This window comes from Emydura macquarii, unplaced genomic scaffold (genome assembly GCF_026122565.2).
Source record: "Emydura macquarii macquarii isolate MOO-44397 ecotype Brisbane River unplaced genomic scaffold, CSIRO-AGI_Emac_v2 contig_320, whole genome shotgun sequence".
Taxonomy (NCBI): domain Eukaryota; kingdom Metazoa; phylum Chordata; order Testudines; family Chelidae; genus Emydura; species Emydura macquarii.
This window is the reverse complement of record NW_027130457.1, coordinates 12010106-12030374: the sequence shown is the minus strand read 5'-3', so window position 1 is coordinate 12030374 and position 20269 is coordinate 12010106. Positions and strand designations below refer to the sequence as shown.

At 35.8% G+C, this 20269-nt stretch overlaps 1 protein-coding gene across 3 annotated transcripts in view; it reads right to left on the bottom strand.

Moving 5' to 3' along the window:
• SEMA5A (semaphorin 5A) overlaps positions 1-20269 on the bottom strand; it is a 546230-nt gene that overhangs the window by 142859 nt on the left and 383102 nt on the right. For all 3 annotated transcript variants that reach the window (XM_067529505.1, XM_067529521.1, XM_067529514.1), the window contains exon 11: positions 6728-6935. In XM_067529505.1, coding sequence (XP_067385606.1) covers positions 6728-6935 — 208 coding nt within the window. The remainder of the gene's footprint in view (positions 1-6727; positions 6936-20269) is intronic.

The window sequence follows — 20269 nt, the reverse complement described above, 5'->3', positions numbered from 1 at the left end:
TACTTCAACCTAATCCCCAGTGGATATCTGTCCACATCTCAAAGACATTACACAATTCAGCTTAACTCTACTACTACCAGCAGTTTTAGCTCATGAAACAGCTTCAGGAATAGAAGTGAAGTGGTCAGGACCGTGGGTCAAAATCGAGATACTCTAGTAGAAATGAATGAGGAAACATATATAGCACCTGTCCATGTTATGCTTAACCCAAATAGGTCCCTTCCTTTTAGAAGCACTAAAAATGACTGAGGTCACCCAACTTATAATGAGAACAAACATAAAATATATATTTCAATTAATACGTAAAAGCAAATGACTCACTTGAATTAACACAAATGAAAAGGGAAGCCCATGGGGCAGATTCTGCTCTCTGGTACACTGGAGGGAACTTAATAGAACACAGTGCATTTCAATGGAGTTATGCTGTATTTACACTGGTGTAGCTGCCATCAGATTCTGGACCAAGGCTTCCAATATCAGCCCTATAAGTGTTATATTTCTCATACTTTCCTGGCTTCCCTTGCTGTTCCTTTGAATCCTCAGAGAGACAAAAATCACAAAGGAAGCCCAAGAACAACAGAACAACTGGTCATGAATTAGTTCATTACAAAGGACTCCTCCTATTCTACTGAGGAGACTAAACTATGTAGCATCTCTGCAAAATGTACCATAGTGCGGGACTTCTACTGCTTGTTTCAAAATTTCCCTCTTGCTTCCTTGCTTTTTCCATTTAATTAGCAAAAGCAAATGTTGACTTGTTGAGTATCCCTTTTTAAAATCATGCAGGTGGCTGTGATGCCCAGTAAATCTTTTGACAATCACCCAAAGTTTAAACAATGATTTGTTACTGATTAGTAAAAGTAACATAAGCTAATCAATTTTAAAGTGGTTTAACTTATCTTCCCTGCCTATTTATAATTAGCTCTGAACAGCCTAACAAAACTGCTCTACTTCAACAATATCTGAGGTCTGTGATTTATTCAGAAAGAAAGTAAGGCAGAAATTAACAATGCTGCAGAGCAAAATACATACGGAAACATGCAATTTTAGCCTAAAAAATAATATATTGCACATATAGAAACTGATAGAGCTATATAGAGTGGGTGCATTTTGTTTTCATTTCAACATTAAAGACTAAATCCTGTGCCATTGACTTAAGAGACTTTTACAATTCACTTCCAGGGGCCAGGATTTGGCCCTGAACTAATTTACTGCTTGTGGTAAGTGCCAAACTGATATCTTTTTGACTGCAATCCTTCATTCAAAGAGCAGGTACAGCAGTGCATGTTTTCCCATATTGATCTGTTAATATGCCTATGTCCTGATCCACAAGGATCATCTGGGTAGCACAGTGGTTTGTAATGTAATACCAAGTCTTTTATCTACGGGAGACCAGTTCAGTTTTGCCTCAACTTGGTAGAAGAGAGTCTTTGATCTCTGAAATAAGTTGATGATCTCAGTCCAGTTCCTAATGGACAAATTACCACATCACCACTGTCAATAACTGTAATCATATATATATGACTGAGTCAGCAGAAAGGGTTGAATGGTCAAGATTACCAGTGGTCAAGAAGTCCTTGTCTTTCAGTTTCTTGACCATTCAATGTTTTTTGTGGAAATGTGTCATTTTGATTAAATTTTCCTCAGATTCAGGGTGGGATTTCTAGTCACACAGAAAGAGACCCAACCCAGGATAGTCAATAGCTCAGTGTTTAGGGCATTCACTTGGGATGTCAAATACCTGCCTTCAAGTCTATGCTCCAAGTCAAGCAGAGCAGTGATGTGAACCTGGGTCTCCCACATCCCAGGAGAATGCCCTAATCACCAGACATACATATACTTTGTGAAAAATTTTAAAAGTCCTGTTTTCATTCCAATGGAGAATGAAAACAAAATGTAAAACCTTTAAATTTTTTCACAAAATTGAATTTTTTTTTGGCCAGCCCTCCTCGAGACACCACTGGCCTGGTTTTCTGTGGTGCTGAACCCATACATATCCCACTGACTTTAAGGTGAATTGTGGGTACTCAGCACTCCTGAATATCAAGCTTTAGATATCTGAATTCCAGCACTCAAAAACTAACCTATCTAAAGTTAGAGGCTACTTTGAAAAGTTCATCTCTACATGTTTTTAGAAGAAAAGGCTATCACTTTGCTCAGGTCACAAATCTGAGTTGAGAAAAGTGTCAAGGCACAGAACTGATCACATATTTAAACCATACAGTATAATCAACTTACTTTTCTTAGCATTTACTTTTTATTTTATAAATACATATTCATCTCTCCTGCAAACTTAATTTTTAAATACGATATCATGAAGGACAGATCAACTACCTGACCAAGTTCCATCGGTTCTCAAAGTCTGAAAATGATCGCAAATTCATCTCCATTAGATCCCATGATGATTAGCCCATCATTAATGAACTGACTACATCAATTCATTGTACCTGACTGCTACTATTAACAAAATTGCCAAATAAAATCTATACCCAAAATTATACAAGTTAAGCATGAAACAAGAACACTAGTGTCAGATGCATCATGGTTGTGACATGTCATTACGATAAAATGACTTAGTATGAATAGCGTGTTTCTCAGCAAGAACATTAGAACCTGTCAGATGCCACGGTCCTGATAATGAAACAAAATATACTAGCTTTATAATCTCTTCTTTTCTAGGAACCAACAGTGGCACCCAGATACAACACTGGTTGTGTATAATGTGCTTCTCAAATATGTAGATTTTGCTGACAGTTCTCCTGTGCGCATCTACAAATAAACAGATAATGAGAGATCCACAAAGAACAATACTGATAGCAATTGTGGACTAGAGGTTTGATATTTTCTTGTTGAGAGAGCCAGACTACATAAACTGAAATATGAAATTACAGGGGTAATTACATATGTTTTGAATAATTTTGTTACACTGGAGAAATGAATACTGAAATTAATCTGAACTAATTCCATTTTGTAAATCCAAATTAAATTACTTCAGGAAATGCTTCATTTTCTTATGCAACAACTTTGTCACTGTCACATTTCAAAGACATAAAGTAGGCTACATGTGATCAATAGACATGGACATCTTTAGCAGACACTAACATGAAAGCAGATATACTACAAAACATTCATTATCCTTCAGCAAGCTGTGATTTTAATTTTTGTTGCAACAATATTTTCAAGTTAATTTAGAATCACCATACATTTTGAATGTAAGACATTTAGTATAGGCCAAGATTTTCAAAAGTGGTGAGTGATTTTTGTTGTCCAATTTGAGATTCCTGGCATGTGCCTAATTTTCAGAAAGTGCAGAAGTCTCATCATCGGAAACCCTTTGAGACATTAGGATGTTTCAAGTTGGGCACCCAAAATAACAGCATTTACAACCACTTTTGAGAATCTTAGCCATAGTTCACATCCTAGAACCAAGCCTACCATTACACTCATCCATTTAGATCTAGACTAACACATGCTTTGTCAGCTACATGCTCAACACTATTTTGTTGCAAGACTTTCAGAAAATAAGTTTTCCCAAAAGAAGACCACAGAAACCTTTTGTAAATAATTCTGATGACAATACAACTGGCATTTTCTGCAAAGCAAGGAAAACTGAGAAGCATTCACTGTACACCTTCTGGGTCACTTAAATCAGCCCTGGTGTATGGAATGTAAAACATTTTAAAACTTGGGAACCAGGTTAAAAAGAGTATCCTTCCTGATTTTTTCCCTCCTTGCAGTCTTTTTAACCTCTGAGTTCAGATTCTCAAAACTTTATTTTAGAAAATACAATTGCCAAACATCAAATGATCGGTGAAAATATCTCCTGGAAAATGGGCTGCTTTAAAGTTGTTTTAGCTGTATTTCAAGCTCTACAATTTAGGGATAACCTTACTGCACTTTAAAAAAAATCCCATTTCCTTGTACAGCTTAAAGCAAAGAAGCTATCCACATCATACACCTGAATATTGAAAACCACATGGCTATTTTATTTTCTTCTTTTTCTTTCTTTTTTTCTTTTGCAAATCACTTCTTGTTTAAAATAACACACTTACATAGTACTCTGAATCAAATGTATGTAGTTGAGACAATTTATTTCACATAACACTTTGCATTGGTAAGGGGAAAAAACATATTTCTCTATCCCCAAGAGGCTATTGCAATAAATATCTTCTGAGCAGCCCATAAAATTGTACCAGTTTATCAGAATTCTTTGATTACCACAGCCATTTGTTTGAGCAAAATATATACATGTCCATTTCATACACTAATGATCTGGATATTCAGAGTTATGATACAATATTGTGGGCTGAGCAGAAGATAATTGCAGTTTGCATCTGCCTGACAGTTTGGGCGTGGTAGGAAGGGAGTCTGAGGAGGAGACTGGCAGAGGAGCAGAAGAGTAGAAGGCTGAGGCTGCTGGGTTTAGGTAGGACAACAAATCTTTCAGAAAGGCCCTAGAAAATTTGGGACCTCAGGTGACCTCAGACCTTGCACAGTTTGAGTTTATTCCATCACCTGTAAAATCAACATCAGACTAATAACATACTTTCCTTTAACAGAGAAGATTCTCAGCTAGTGCAAATTGTCATAGCTCCCCTGAAGTCAATACTGGCTCCAGTATGTCTAGCAGCTAGTTTAGGATGGTATAGTGTGACTTTGGAAAACAGTGTTCAACATCCAATTCTCCTGCTGGTTTTAGGATTTGTCTATAATTAGAAATTTACCAAAATAGGTATTTGGTTATTTCAGTATAAATCCCTGAGTGGACACTTTTATTCTGGAATAAAAATATCCCTATGGGATTTTATACTAAAATAACTATTATAATAATTATTCCAGAACAGCAATTTTGGTAAATGTCCAAGGGAAGACAAGCTCTTATAAAAATACAATAGTGTTTAGTAATAGCTTACAGCACATTACAGATTATCTCATATAACGATAAGTAATAACTATATTAAATTGTAACGTTTTGGACATTTACTACAGAATTATGTAGTTTATTTTTATAAGAAAAAAGAATATTGTTGAATACAAGAGTACAATATGAAGCTATGTTCAATGAATATCTGTAGCTGAGAAAATGGGGGAAAAAAGGAGAGCAAGGTAATGCAATAGTATTTGAAGTACCAAATCCAAGAATTTTGCTGGAAGTCTTGGAATCTGCAGCCAAATTTGTGACATCTGTTTTGGTTTGTGATTTAATCCAAACACCTCTGTAAATCTCTGCTCAGAATAAATATAGCGCTGTACTGATATTGCAACATTTTTAACGCATATAGACCGCTTGGTCAATGCTTAAACAAAACAGTTAAAGAGGGTGTAGGTGGGTGTGCTGCAGGAGAACAAAAACAGTGGTTACACATGGCCTCTGACACAAGACAGAGTGCCAGTCACTCCATTATACCACTTCTCTCTCTGATGAAATAAACAGTGATCTTGAAGAAGAATATATTTTCCAGCCAGTTTAACGGAGGGAGAATATTGTGATGATGGTACAGCAGTCAGGTGAACAGCAGAAGCATGAGACTATAATAATGGACATTTTCCTTTTCTGGATATATGTGGATCCTTCATTCAAGCAACAGCAAAATACCAAATAAAAATGAACAATAACATTGTAGCTTCAACTGGCTAAATCAAGTAGAGTTGAAGTTGATTCTCCATCCTCAGCTGTTGTAAATCAGCACAGCTTTATTGAAGTAAATGGAATGATGCTCACTTACATCAGCTGAAGATCTGGCTGACTGCAGCCAACTACTGTCGAGTTCCCATGCCAAAGCATTTCTGTCAACAGCACATGTGCCACAAGAGAGTAGCACCGTGGGGTGAAAGAGAAAGAGTTGCACACTGAAATCTGAATTTCTTTGTTGTCATAAGATTCTGTCTGAACTGAAGTGACAGTTTAAAAATACTGAATTTCCTTTTTTGTAACAAGAGTAGCACTCAGCTATTCAGTTATTGTCACACAGTTTTAGTTAACTTTATTATGGTTTTCTGACACAGCAAAGTACCTAAACAACCATTTCCCCAGTTAGGTTTTCCTTAACTCCTTGTTCTTCTCAAACTTTCTTTTCTGAACCCCCAAATACATTCAATTTGATGCATTATAGTGGAGTTTAGAAGGAAGAAAAAACACATACCATTATTTTAAAATTGTCCCTGAATTTTATGAATTAAATACACAAAATCAAATGCTAACCAAACCAGCATGTGAACATGCAGCATATTTACTAATTTTAATTTACTATTTTGGCAACACACTTTTATAATATATTTTAGAGGGGAAAGAAGAGACACGTCACTCCTTTTAGGATAGACAACATAAGAGTGATGAATTACTGTATTCAAACAGATACATTTGGCTTCCATCCCAGATTGGCTACAACTGCTTGTTCTTCAAATACCATTTTCTATGCTGCATGCTATTAGAGACTTATTTTTAATATCAGTAATTATTTAATGATTAATTCATACACTTTGAATCATCTACCTTAACTTTTAAATATCACTATAATCTCCTGGGAGTGTCTTTGGATCATAACAAATTAGTTAATATAAAAAAGTCCTTAGACAGTACTCTGTTAAGCAATGAAATCAAGAGGTGTAGATCGACAGTTGTAGACATGCAGTTAATTTGGATTTCTACAAATATCCCATTCCTTGCATGAAACCCTTTCATTATATGTGTCTCTTCAAATAAATTAAGCCAGCTGATCCTTCATACCTGTGTGTTTTGTAAAACAGACACCTCTTCAGGGGAATCTTTACCACATGTTCCTGAAGCCCCACAAACAGAACACTTTGGCTATGCAGAATCTGCAGGCTCATGATATGTTCCCTCTGCCTCTTTGGAAAGAGCTCAATTTCTTCGAGCAAGCAGCTGCTTGAAGTCTGATTCATTGGAGCAAGTACTTTCTTAATAGTGCCATAGTCTGTGAAGGCAAAGGGGAAAATTACACACGGGAAATCATATAGGCAACACTACCCACTCAGTGCCACTCAGCAGTCACAGAAAATATTCTTCTCTCACCCGGGAGGGAAGGGGGAGAAGGGCATTTGTAAGAGAACCTATAATTTGGAGGATTCAGAGGGGATTTTCTATTAATGTAAATTGCCCACTATTCAAGTGAAAGAAAACTGAACTGCTGTAAATATTTTCAAAAACTTAACAATGGCAAAGCAGTTTAGGAACATCAGACAAAAACTTCAAAACCGTAGATACTGGAAGACCGGCATTCAAAGGTCAGCTATTATGGACACACAGCTACAGAATGTATTTATAGCAAGAACTATGGTCACAGAGTGTATAGACATTCCCATCATTTCTAATTTACGAGACTACAGTATACCTGACTATATTTAAAGGACTCGATAAAAATTAAGAAAGAACATTGTTGCCTCACTTGAGCTGCTTTTGTAAATGAATGAATTTAACTATACTATGAACAAATAGGATACCTTTTTATGAGGTAAGGTAATATTATTCTCTTTAAAGAAGTACACAAAGAATGAAGAACTATATGTTTATTTATTCAATCAGAGTGTATGGCATGACAAAGTACAAATGCTTCACACAGACTGTGTAATCATTTTGATCCTTAATAGAGTAAGTAATCACCTTTCCTCTAATGTCTCAGAAATACACTGATTCACTCTGCATGCTACCTTCCATTTGGTCACTTCTGAACAAAGATTGTTAGTTACGCCAACCCGATGCCAAACCACTTATGAGATTTCTGAACAGCATATATGAATACAATTAAATGTTTTCAACATTTTTAAAATGTTTGATATAAAAACAAAGGACCAAGTTCTCATCTGATGTTAACACCAGATAAGAGTCTGGCTGAAAGAGAGTACTATGCAATTCTCTGTGCTGCAAATGGTGAATGTTAAGGCTCCAGTCCTGCAAACCCTTACTGACACAACTAATCCTTATCCAAACAAGTTGACCTTTTCAGGCCAAAGGGACAACCTACGTGAGCGAGGAATGTTCACAGGAGTAAAAGCTTGCATGGTCAGAGTCACGACCACCGAATATATCTTTAGGCCTTCAGATTAAACTAGCATTTCACAGAAAATAAAATCATTTAATATCATTCTCTACACCTCTCTCCCTTCTTGGGATAAACATATTTGGAAGGATTAACTTTAGGAAAGAATATTTGTTTAAAACTACTATTGAACTACAATTTTTATTTTTATTTTAATTTCATCCCTTCCCCTCCCAAATAAAACCAGTCAAATTGAATTGACCGTCCCTTTCTCTCAACCCACCTAAAGTATAATTACATCTAAAAATGAATTAAACCCTTGGCAGACTGTGATTCTGCATGACAGGTGGGTGCTAAGCAGCACAGTAGGCAGACAGCATGACAGTAAAAGATTGTTCCCAGTGCTGGTGACTGGATACAGAATCCTAACTGCAGTCACAGCAAGTTTCAAGGTCAGCACATGCTGTTTGAACTACCCAGAAAAAAAAAGTCATTAGCTGAATTGCTCTGTGGATAAACTTGAAATGGTACTGTGGTCCATCATCCCGGCTGGAAATGGAATGTGAAGCCAACATCAAAGACTAAACTGAAAGAAAAAGAATAGTCGGAGGGATATTTATAACTAGCATGAAAACTACATTTCTACAACTAAACAAATCACTGATAGTCTATATGCTTATGTGTTGGTATGATATACATAATAAACATGTACACATGCATAATGTACCTTTCTCTACGCACACACACATACACCAACCCAAAGATTAAAGTAGATTCTAAATTAGACATAGTAACAGGGCTTTGAAAGAAGTGCTTTTGGGCAGCAGAAGAATCAGGAACGTTTTGTTTGTTTAGGATTTTGTTTCTTTTTTTCTGTAAGAAAATAGCAATAAAATATTATGTTAACAAAAGAGGAAGAATGTTAAAGTTGGACTGGGTCATAAAGACAATTAGGCTTCTTTTGGATACCACTATTAATTTCAGTGTGTCATATGAATTACATGAGACTTAAAAAGAAAACAAAAGCTACTGCATGTATCTATATAAATTGAGGACATCAAACTCACTTGGTGAAGAGGCTAGAATTCCATTATTAATTATGGTCCATGATCTCGCCTATAAATTTAGGACTGCATATTACCCCCACTCCATGGAAAATATGCTCACCTTTAGACCACTGCTACTAGTGCCTTTCCCCCCTCCCCCTCATCCTGTTTTTTTCTGTTTTTCACCCTTTTTCTTTTCTTTGTGTACATTCCTTGTTCTTCCTTTTGCATTTCTTTTCCTGCAGTATCTTCCAATTCCCACATCTCCACGGTCTTCACTCCCAACCCTTCCCCATTATTTCTGTTAAAATGATCAGTAATTATACAGTTAATGTTGACACTAGCGTGTCGTGATTAGGATCACAAATGAGATTAATAGAGGACAAAGAATTTCCCACATCTCACAACCACTTTTTTCAGGGATTCTGCAGACTCCAATAGACAACACTGCACCAGTTTATGTTTGATTCACATCCGGAAAGTTTTCTTCACATCCACAAGGGCTGCAAACTTACTATTTTTTTAGATGAAATCTTAGATTCTGCAAAATTTGAACCTGTTCGATGGGCCACTCATAGCCCACAGACCATATATACAACATCCCTGATCTATACAAGTGTAGACGTGAATATATCTGTGCAGACTCATCGACACAATTAATCTCCTTTAGGTTAGTGTAAACCAGAAGCAACTCCACTAAAATTATTGGTTGGTAAGGAAATTGGCAATTAAAGTCACTTAAACAAACTTAACTCTGCCCCTCTACAATCAGCTGCAGAACAACCACAAACTAAGATATAATTCTATCCACAAACAACACATACTATCATTGTATGAATTACTCTGAAAATTAATGAGACCAACCTGGACTATCTTACTGCTGCTGATGGGCTGACTGCCTAAAATCTAAAATTTAAAAGTGAAGTGCACCTGACTTCACATTCTCACCATAAACTACACCTGACTATTTTAAGGTTATATATGGTTGACAGAATAGGTAAACTGTTACATCTCTTTACCAAAAGTGATCATATACAGGACACATATTTGGTGTATCTTCCCCAAAATATAGTTTTTTATATGTACAAATACTTAGCAGGTCACTTAGCTATGAACCTCATTACAGCTGTACCAAAATGTAGATACTTTACATGCCAGGGTTGTATGATGGTAGAAGATCACAAGTATTATAGAAACATACTTTCAAAGCTAAAATCAGTGACTGTATTCCAGTGTTCTGTGGTTCTACAAGTCGCCTATACAATTTAATGTATTTGATTTCTTCCATTGGGTTGCATATTTCTTAAAGATCTTATAAAAAGCTTTCTTTCTCAGTCTTTTCCAAAAGGTCTCATCTTACACACAACGTGCATGGGATAGAAGAACTGTTAATGTTGTTTGGGTAACTTTAACTATGCATTTTTTTAATCTGAATGAAAGTTTCCCCATTTGATCACACTTATCTAATTTGCCAGTGCAAATGTAAGAACAAGCACTTCTCAACTCCAACTAGGGCCCAAATTTTGAAAAGCTGGCCATAAAGTAACTGAAAATATGTAACTACATTCAAATGTACCACTGAAAAAGTGAATGCCTTACCAAACAGTATTTCTTTGATGTGTACACATGCTTCAGTAAGTTTTTATTTAAAAAGTGTTGTTTAGGATTGTAGTTGTGTGACTTTTGGGTTTTAAAGTGAGAGAGTCACACAGTAAAAATCCTGTACAACAACTGGAAAATTTAATCTTGACAAAAAACTGCTTTATGTGATTAGTGATAAATAACAGTCCTGTAGGCAGACTTTGGGTACAACACAGAATTCTTGTGTGATTATTTATCACATAATTTGGTTATAAAATACAAGTGAGAATGTATAGAAGTAATCATTGTGACAATAAACTACATTATATATAAAGGAAATATATTCACAAAGAAAAATTATTTTAAAGTTCCCCAAAGTAAAGCCAGCTCTGCTCTGAAGATCCTACAATAAAAAGGCTTTGCTAACGCCATAGTACAAAGCCTCAATCTCTCCAGCAAGAGTTCACACTGCCTACCACCAGGGCAAAAGTTGTGAAAATAGGGTCCCAGTCTGCTCCCTCTATTTAAAGTTAGAAACCTGCTTAAGTATCCTGCAGAGACAGGGCCTAACAAAACAAACAGTTCCTGGTGTGGGTGCAGAGCAGCATTGTGCATTTAAGACAAAAAGAAACTCAAAACATAAAAGTTACAGAGTGGGGAAGACAGATAGCAAGTATTAGACTGCATCAGCCATTCATCATTGTCTACTCTAAAATTTAAAAAAAAAGCAATGGGTGGGGGGAGTGCGAGGGGAAGGGAGAAGAACAAAACTAGAATATTGCTCAAAGTTCTCTGGGGCAAGGAACATTTCAGGCCACTCTATCACAATTCCTCAAATAAATATTTACTTCTGAACCATAGTGGCTCTTCCTGTGCCAGAAAATAGCCATAATGAAGGTACTATGATGAATATAGACTTTCCTAATGGATGTAACTTTCTCTTCTATTAATACAATAAAAGTTCTAGCTGCATCACGAATATTGACAACAATTCCCATAGTTATTTAAGAATGTGAATGAATAGAATGCTCATATTCTGGGATCATGCAATTCAAACTGGAATGGATCCAGACAACTGACAGCTTTGTTTTCCGGTGAGAATGACTGGATTTATGGGGGAGCAGAAAACGCTAACGATATTGGCCAGATGGAATCAACTCATTGAAGTGCTCTGTAAGTAGTACAGCAATGTTTGCGTAAAGAGACTTGTTAAACGAGCAATTTCATAGGAGATATCTAATGTACTGTGAATGAGGGTGATGAAAAATCAAGGAAGGCTTCTGGCTGAAACTGTCTATGGTGCGGCCAGTAAATATATAATACCACATGACATTTCATTAATAACTGAATGGAAAACTTGAGACAAGGTTGCGAATAGCAAATCTGGAGACAACCTGGTCAACAGTGAACAAAAATGATAAGAGGATAAAGTAAAAAAAGGACAATCATTAAAACTGAGAAACAAAATTTGAGATGAAAGGGGTCTGATGGAGTCAAAACACATCAACATCAATAGAAAATGCCACACAAATTAAAATATGATGGCTTGCTGAGGAAGAAATATTTAAATGACTACCAAGCGTGGGCTGAAACTTGTAAAAGACAACAAGAAAGATGCCTGTGAGCAAACTAACAGAACTCCTACTACTAGAAAGATTTCAGCCAGAAATAGGTGCACACAATGAAGCATTTACAAATTCTCGAAGAGAAAAAGAAGGCAAACATTTATATGCTAGCTCATGTTTATGAAAGCTTACTTAATCCTTGGAGCAAAATTGTTTTTCACGAGCCATAAAAAAGCAGTTATAAGACTATATTTATTCATAAATTTATCTAAAGAGGAGAAAACTCTACCTATCAGTTTGGGGAAAAAATACTTAAAATCTCAGAAAAGTCTCTAGTCCTATCATATTTTATCAAACAAAGTACAAAATTTCATTAATGTCCATATTTTTTTAATATAGTTTTGCCCACGACCTTGGACAGTGACCTAATTTTGTGAAATCAATGTATTTTATTCCAACTGGTAAATAAGTAAGTCAGCTTTTGCAAGTACATGTGCCTAAAGGTAGACTTTTAAGTACAGATTCAGGCATCTAAATAAAGTGCTGAGGACCTAGTAGCTCCTGTTCACTTCCTACTTCAGGTACTATATTTTAGTAACATTGAATGAAAAACAAAGGTGCATTTAAAACTATACAAAGTGTCAACAGCAGAAACTTGGGAATTGACTTCCAAATGCGTCCTCAGGCTACCCGCCACTTGCACATCTGTATTTGTGGGTTCACAACTGTGCCTACACTTTTTGCACATTGACCCCTGCTTGTGCAGATGATAGCTTCCTCTACCTGCACACATTAGGATAAAATTAACATCAGCAAAACCCACGAAGCTTTATAAACTTAATATCTGCAGGAGAATTGTCAGTGTTGGAGAGAACTGTAAATTAACTACTAGCAGATTCACACAGCATTCCCATAAAATTTTTAATAAAAAAGATGTCTTCTTTTTATCTAGGCCTGCACTTCATTCATTGAATAACTGGGGGAATGGTTGACCTCTGATCAAAGGAAAAGACAAGAAGGGAAGCAGACAGAACAAGACAGAGAGAATGGCTTAAAGTTATCAATGCAGCACCTAAAATGGTACCTGGAATAAAGGTCGGATATATATACAAGAAGTAAATTGTCAAGTATATCTTAAACCACATTAGTATAGTTTATGTTTAAATGCTTTACAACATTCATCAGCATAAAGATCAGATATGTTGTTGTAAACAAAAGTTTTAAGTTAGCAAATATCTATTTAGATTCACAATGTAAAAGTAATAGCCACAAGTTATATTTTTCCCCCACAGGGTATAATCTGAATGCTTTCCAAAATGCAATATTTCTTAACAAATTATTTCATTTTGTAGTTCGTTATAATCTATTTTTCATAGTGCGCTAGTAGTAATATTCCAGACGTACTTGTAAAAGGTGTAAAATGGCAAATGAAAGATTGAGTGAAAGAATGAAACATGCTTCCTCGAAAGGAAAAACTGCATGAATGTCAAATTTGCTTAAAAGCATCTATACCTTTTCCAAAAAACTCAATGTTTATATGTGTCAGAAGAAATATTTACATTCATTTTACAATATAGCCATATTACAATTAAAGCAAACTATGACAGTGACATGGTCTTCAAGGTTCTAAGACAGAGTTTTTTCTTATACAACACACACACACACACACACACACACACAAACTCAACTGATGACATGTACAGGTCTTGTCCAAAGTGGTTGATTAACAACCTGTTCCTGAGCAAGAATATTAACACAGTTGTCTTCCTTCACTGCAGAGATTGATAGGAAATCCAGCCACTGGGGAAAACATGGCTTCAATTAGTAGGGAAAATTATTCTGTTAGGAGAGAACATTAGACTTTTGGAGACTCATATATGTTTGTAACGACCTTTGGTGAACTCCTGGCCCCACTGGGCAAAATGTCCATTGAGTTCACTGGTGCCAGGATTATATCCCTGGAAACTAAACGTACCCTATAAAGAGAAAAAAGTCTGTTGTAAGAAGGCCCATTATTCATTTATCAAATTTTGAATTTATGATTGGAGTATTGTTGTAAAAAAATATTTGCTTTTGAACTTGTTCTATCCCTCTGAACAAAATATGAAAAAAATATTATTGTGGTAGTACTTAAGAGCCCTGGTTGTGGACTAGGACCCCACTGCAGCAGACACTGTAAAAACACAGAACAAGATGGTCTCTTCCCCCAAAAGCTTATAATTTTCTGCACTTGGCCTTCTCTAATCTGATATGTCTAAATACTAAAAAGACATAGGGCAGTTAGTAAGCTGTCTTGTTTAAGTGCACAGTGGGAGAATGGATAAGAACCCCCCCTTGTAAGGTGAAATCATAAAGCGACTCCACAAATTCCTGACCTTTGCACTCACTGAGTATAAAACTATAGGGAATAGTAGTGATATCAGTGGTACAACATGTAAAAGAGGAGAATGGGCAAAAGATTAGGGCCCTGCTCTACACTTTTTTTCTTCTGCTTTGGGAACCTAGTTTGAAGTATTTTGTTCTAGCTGAAAGTTTAAGACTTAGGCATTCTAACCTACTAATGCAGATTATTCTATCTACTGTTGAAGTTAAAGATGACCTGCATAGAAACAGAAAAGGGGGGATTGTGCCCCTTTTTGCTTCTTAATTATGATATACAAAGCCTGAAAAGAGGCATGTCAAAAATATAGGGGTATAAAAATGGTTCTGTTATACTCAATATATCCCATGTGTTATATCTGCTTACTTCACTTACAAGAACAATTTTTACTACAGTATGTCCTGAACAGCCCATGAAACAGTGAGCATCAGGCCTTAGCTAGAATTTCTGAATACCACTTGCAATAACCTTATAAGCAATGATGATGTTGGAGAAAGAAATAATACAATTTGATTTTAAAATTCCAATTTAAATTTGAAAAGTTGGAGTTTCAAAACTTCATCTTTTTAACTTTAAACCTACCAAGTTTTATATTTTCATTGAAAGACAATCAATATGAAAGTTGTTTGTACTGTTATTGTAGCTGTGTTGGTCTCAGGGTATAAGAGAGACCAAGTAGGTGAGTAATCTTTTATTGGATCAATTTCTGTCAGTGGAAGGAATAAGCTTTTGAGCATCACAGAGTTCTTCCTCAGGTTTGGAGAAAGTAATCAGAGTGTCTGAACTGAATACAAGGGGAGGACAGGTTGTTAAGCATAATAGTTTCCCACATGCTGTTGGAGACAACTTAAAATGAAGTGGGCAACTGAAGGTTGACGGGCAGTGGGATGTGTTACAAATGATTATGATGAGCCATAAAACCAATGTTCCTGTTAACTCCATGGTTTAATGTCCAGCAGAGTTATGAATTGCAGTTCCCAGGCTCATCTTTTGAAGGTGTTGTGCAGTTTTCCTTTGACGACAAAAACTGAGATGTCAGATATTGAGTGAGCACTTTGTGAAAAGTAGTCGCTCACAGTTGATGTTTTCGTCTTTTATCATTTTTCTGTGTGAGTGCATTCAAGAGAGTAGTGAGTGCCTGGTTTTACCCACATACTTGTTGTTGGGTCATTTGATGCCCTGGATGAGGTATAACACATGTTGTGATAAGTGTGCTGTGGGGGGGTATTAATCAATGTATCAGTAGAGATCAATCCTTTGAGTGGGGGTGTTCTAGTTAATAGGGAGCTTGCTTCTGATGATGAGCTTGGCAAGGTTGTCTGAAGGCTAGAAAAGGGGGTTTGGGAAAGATTTTTTTACAGGATGTGAGGATGTGATCTCTATCAAATATGAGCTGTAATTGTTTGATGATCCCCCATATAGGTTCTAGTGTGGAGTATTAGGTGACCACCAGGAGATGTGCACTTAGTGTCTTTGCTCCCCCCACCCCGATCGAAGCATGTTCTTCATGGTATTTGTGTGGCCCATTCCATGATGTAATCTACTTCACTTGTAGAGCGTCCTCCTTTCAGTAAAGGTGGTTTTAAATGTGTATCCCAGGCTTTCTCTTTGGAGTCAATTCTGTGGTATCTGAATTCCTAGATGCAGAAAACAGATAATAGTCAACTTCATTTTAAGTGGTTTCCTACCGAATGTGTGGAACCCTAATACAAAACAATCTGTCCCACCTTCTATTTAGCTCACACACTCTAGTTACTTTCTCCAGGCTTGAGGAAGAGCTCTGTGAAACTCAACAGAAGTTCATCCAATAAAAAATATTACCTCACTCAACTTCTCTCTCTAATATCCTGGGATCAACACACCTACAACAACACTGCAAACATCCAACTTGTCATTCTTAGTTATTTTAGGAATTACATCCAAATCTTAGTATTAGGGTGTGATGCTTTATTGAAGCATGAATTCTAAATCTGAATATTTCTTTATTTTCAGAAGTGTTGCTACAAGCTCATATCTCCCTTTGAATGTATTTCAACACAAACTATTTTGGAAATAGACTATTAGAGTATTAGGCAATTTTATTCTCTTTTCCTATTTTTAAAACAACTATTGGCATAAGACAATAAATAGTGAATTTTATTCTCTTTACAATCTTCAGTTTATCATCAAGGCAGATTGAAAATCTGAACATGTTCTAGTGTGCAGTCTTAGAAGAGAATAAAAAATGTGATCAACACAGAAAGCATTTCAGCCATTAAAATGCCTTGCTACTGCAACTCATTATCACGATAAAGACAGTAACAAGATCAGCCAGTAGCAATATTAACAATAGTACAGATATAAAACAAATATATTGCTATAAAGGCTACCATAACCGTAAAACAAAAGGTCCCAATCAAATGGAATAGCTGGAAAAACAGCAGATAGTAGACATTTGCTGTGATTTTCTGAGAAGAGTTGCAAGCTGTGGAGCCTACTTTACTAATACAAAAGACTAATCTTTAAACACTAGATAGTATAAATAAAATGGCTTTGCTAAAAAAATTTCTTTGCACAATCATATTACTCAAGCAAAATTGCTATAAAAATCTTAAGATCTGGCTTTTTCAAGACTCTAATAGTTTTCTGTAATCCATTGCAGAAGACTATTTTCTGTCAGAGAAAAATTGCAAGTAGTTTCTCATAGTTGGTTAATTAGATTTTGATAAATATCAGTGCAATCCAGAGTGACAAAGCTAGTGCTCTAAACACTAGTACAGATACTGCCAAAAATCTCTTGGAATAAAAATAAAGAGTAAGTGTCTTCTCCACTATGTAGAAAAGACTTGCAAGCACCAAGAAGTCATCTTTACCTGTCATTTGTGGGTGAGAATCATTGATAAACTCTAGCTGCTTTGCATAGTTTTGGCAATGATAAGCAGTCATAAACCTACATAACCCACCAGTTAAAGTATATTTATGGCTACTTTGTGTCACTGGAGCATCATAAAAGCTAGAGCATAGCAAGGAATAGGGCTCAATATCTTTGATGTAGATGGAACAAGAAGGTGATACTCAAGCTGGATGCAAATAAAGTTTAAGTGAGATTTGTGGGGTCTTGAAAACTTGTGAGTTGTTCACATAAGCCTTAGGCTGAAATGTTAGAAGTCTGGCAAGAGCTGCTTTTGGCCACAAATGACAAACAGGGAAATAGACTCTTTTTACTTCAGAATCTGCTCCAGAACCAAAATCCTAGTGATATTTCAAGATCCTTGGTTTCAAATCCAACCCTTCTCTCCCTCCATCTTCACATTCAGAGAGATTTGGATTTGAAAGGCTGGTTTATGAATCTCTAATATTTGTAGAGAGGACGAACCCGAGAGTCAGTCATGCTGGAACCCAAGTTTCCATAGTTTAAAGGCTTTTGGGAAAACTCCAGGCAATATTAGAGTCAGCCCCATGGTAAGAGAAAGTTCAGTAGAAAGTGAATGTTATCAGAAAGAAAAAAGAGCAAAGAGCAAAGATCACTTCTCCAATTATTCCATCAAGTGAACTATGAGTGTCTCCTGCTCCCCTCTAACTCATCTGCTCTCACAATGATCCATTTCATAGCATCTTCATAGTTAAAGACTGTTTTCTGGCAATTGAAAAAAAGTACAGTCTGTTCTTTTTGGCTTTAATAACAGCAGCTATTTTTATTAACTACAATTTAGTAAGAGGTATGAGATAAGTTATGGCTACATAGTTATACAGTGCACTGTTAAGTATACAATGGTCTAAACACCAAAGGATATTTAGTTTGAACATTATCAAGGTTACCAGAAACACATGAAAAATTTAGCCTTTTCTTCACAGAGAATGTTGAAAGCAGTGCTTAAGGAATAAAGAAAAATGTCTGCTTTTAAACATTATTCACTTGGTTTAAAAATGTCAGTATTTCTTTGATCCACTTTTAAAAACCTCTGGCTTACAGTAAAAGTAGTTTTGAAACATAGACCCTAAAAAGCCAGGATATTATTGTAAAATATTAGACTTGTCTTTATTATTTTTGGCTCCAGCCCCTTTTTACTGTATCTTTGCCTTTTATATTTCAGCTAAATGCTAGTGCTCTTCTTGAGTGAATGCAATACTGACAATTAAACTTCTAAAAGAAATGAGCTACAGTGTTGATAATGGTTATCAACAAGGAGGCATGATGGTCCATTAGAGGTACCTGGGCTTCTAAATTGGAGAGATAATTGAATTCATTTGCAAACAGTTCAGAATCTGAAAGGGCACAGTTTTAGTGATAATCCATTTGAATATCCTCTGCAGTCCTCTCAGCAATCCCAAGAGAAATGAAGTTGTACCTTCTGTAACTGCATGAGTATTTGACAATTGTATGTCATACCTTCTGCTTGGAAGTACTTCACCAACGGGATAATTATGCCTATTTTTCCCCCTACACTTCAACCTGCAGTGCTTCTTTTCATTATTGCTTTTAATAAGTGCACCAGTTTAGTTGGTAGTTATCCTCAATCAAAAGCACTGCTTGTTATGACTGAAAGAACAAGTGAATGAATGAATCAACAAGATTGATCTAGGCACTTTTAGCTTGGCAATGAAATAATATATAGACAAAATAGTCTAGACCTGCCACATTGTTCAGGAAATACTCAGATTTTGCTTATTACTTAGTATTTTAAGGCTTCTAAAAAACTTACTTAGTTTTCAGAATTTCCAAACACAACAAATAGCACATTTTTGTTGAAAGTATCTGGGACAACCCCAATTTCAACCTTCTCCTTACTTACTGTTACTTTTCAAGCAGAACACATTTTAGATCAATTATTTTAGAGCAACTATTTTAATAATTAATAGCGATCAAGCTTATCTCCAATTTACAGTGAAATTGCTAAAAACAACTGTTCTGTTTAATATTTGCCACGCAAGGGGTAAGGAATAAAACAGTAGCACCTGGTTTAGTACATAAAATGACTACTACTTAAAGTACAATAAATCATAAGCTTATAGTTGATAAAAATTCCACCACTAGTGTTTCCTGAGAATAAAAACAGTATTACATTTAAAACAATAGTGCAATTAGCTTATTCTTTTGGGTGCCCTTCCCTGAGCTTTTATCCAGGACCAGGACTTAAATCTAACTCCAATCAGCCTGACTGAAAATCATTCTGTTAAGGAAGCAATTTAAGGTTATAAACGGAAATTACTTGCTTTAGCTTTATTATAGACTAAAATACAAAACAACTGCATATTTGGCAAAATTAGCAGCCTTTTTCTGAAATACTGTGCATATGAGCATGAAGTCTAAATTACTCTCTCACTCTCAATGGTGAAATTTATATTCTCTCTGGTCCCAGTAGGCCTTGGCTAGAAGTTTTAGTTAAAAAAAACAAGAAACAAAAAAACAAAAAAACTGTTAAGCACTTATGTACGCTTCAAATATTAATTTTAAACTAAAACAAAGCTTTTCCCTCCATACAAAAAGACTAACAAAACAAATTACCACTTTTTCTTGGCATTGGAAACTAGTCTCTGATATTCAACTCCGGTGACCAGATAGCAAGTGTGAAAAATCAGGATACTTTTTTGGGGTGTGGGGAAGAGAGGGAGGTATATAATTGCATATATAAGACAAAGCCCCTAATATTGGGACAGGCCTGATAATATGGGGACATCTGGTCACCCTATATTCACCCTCCTAAATTCTGAAACGAATGC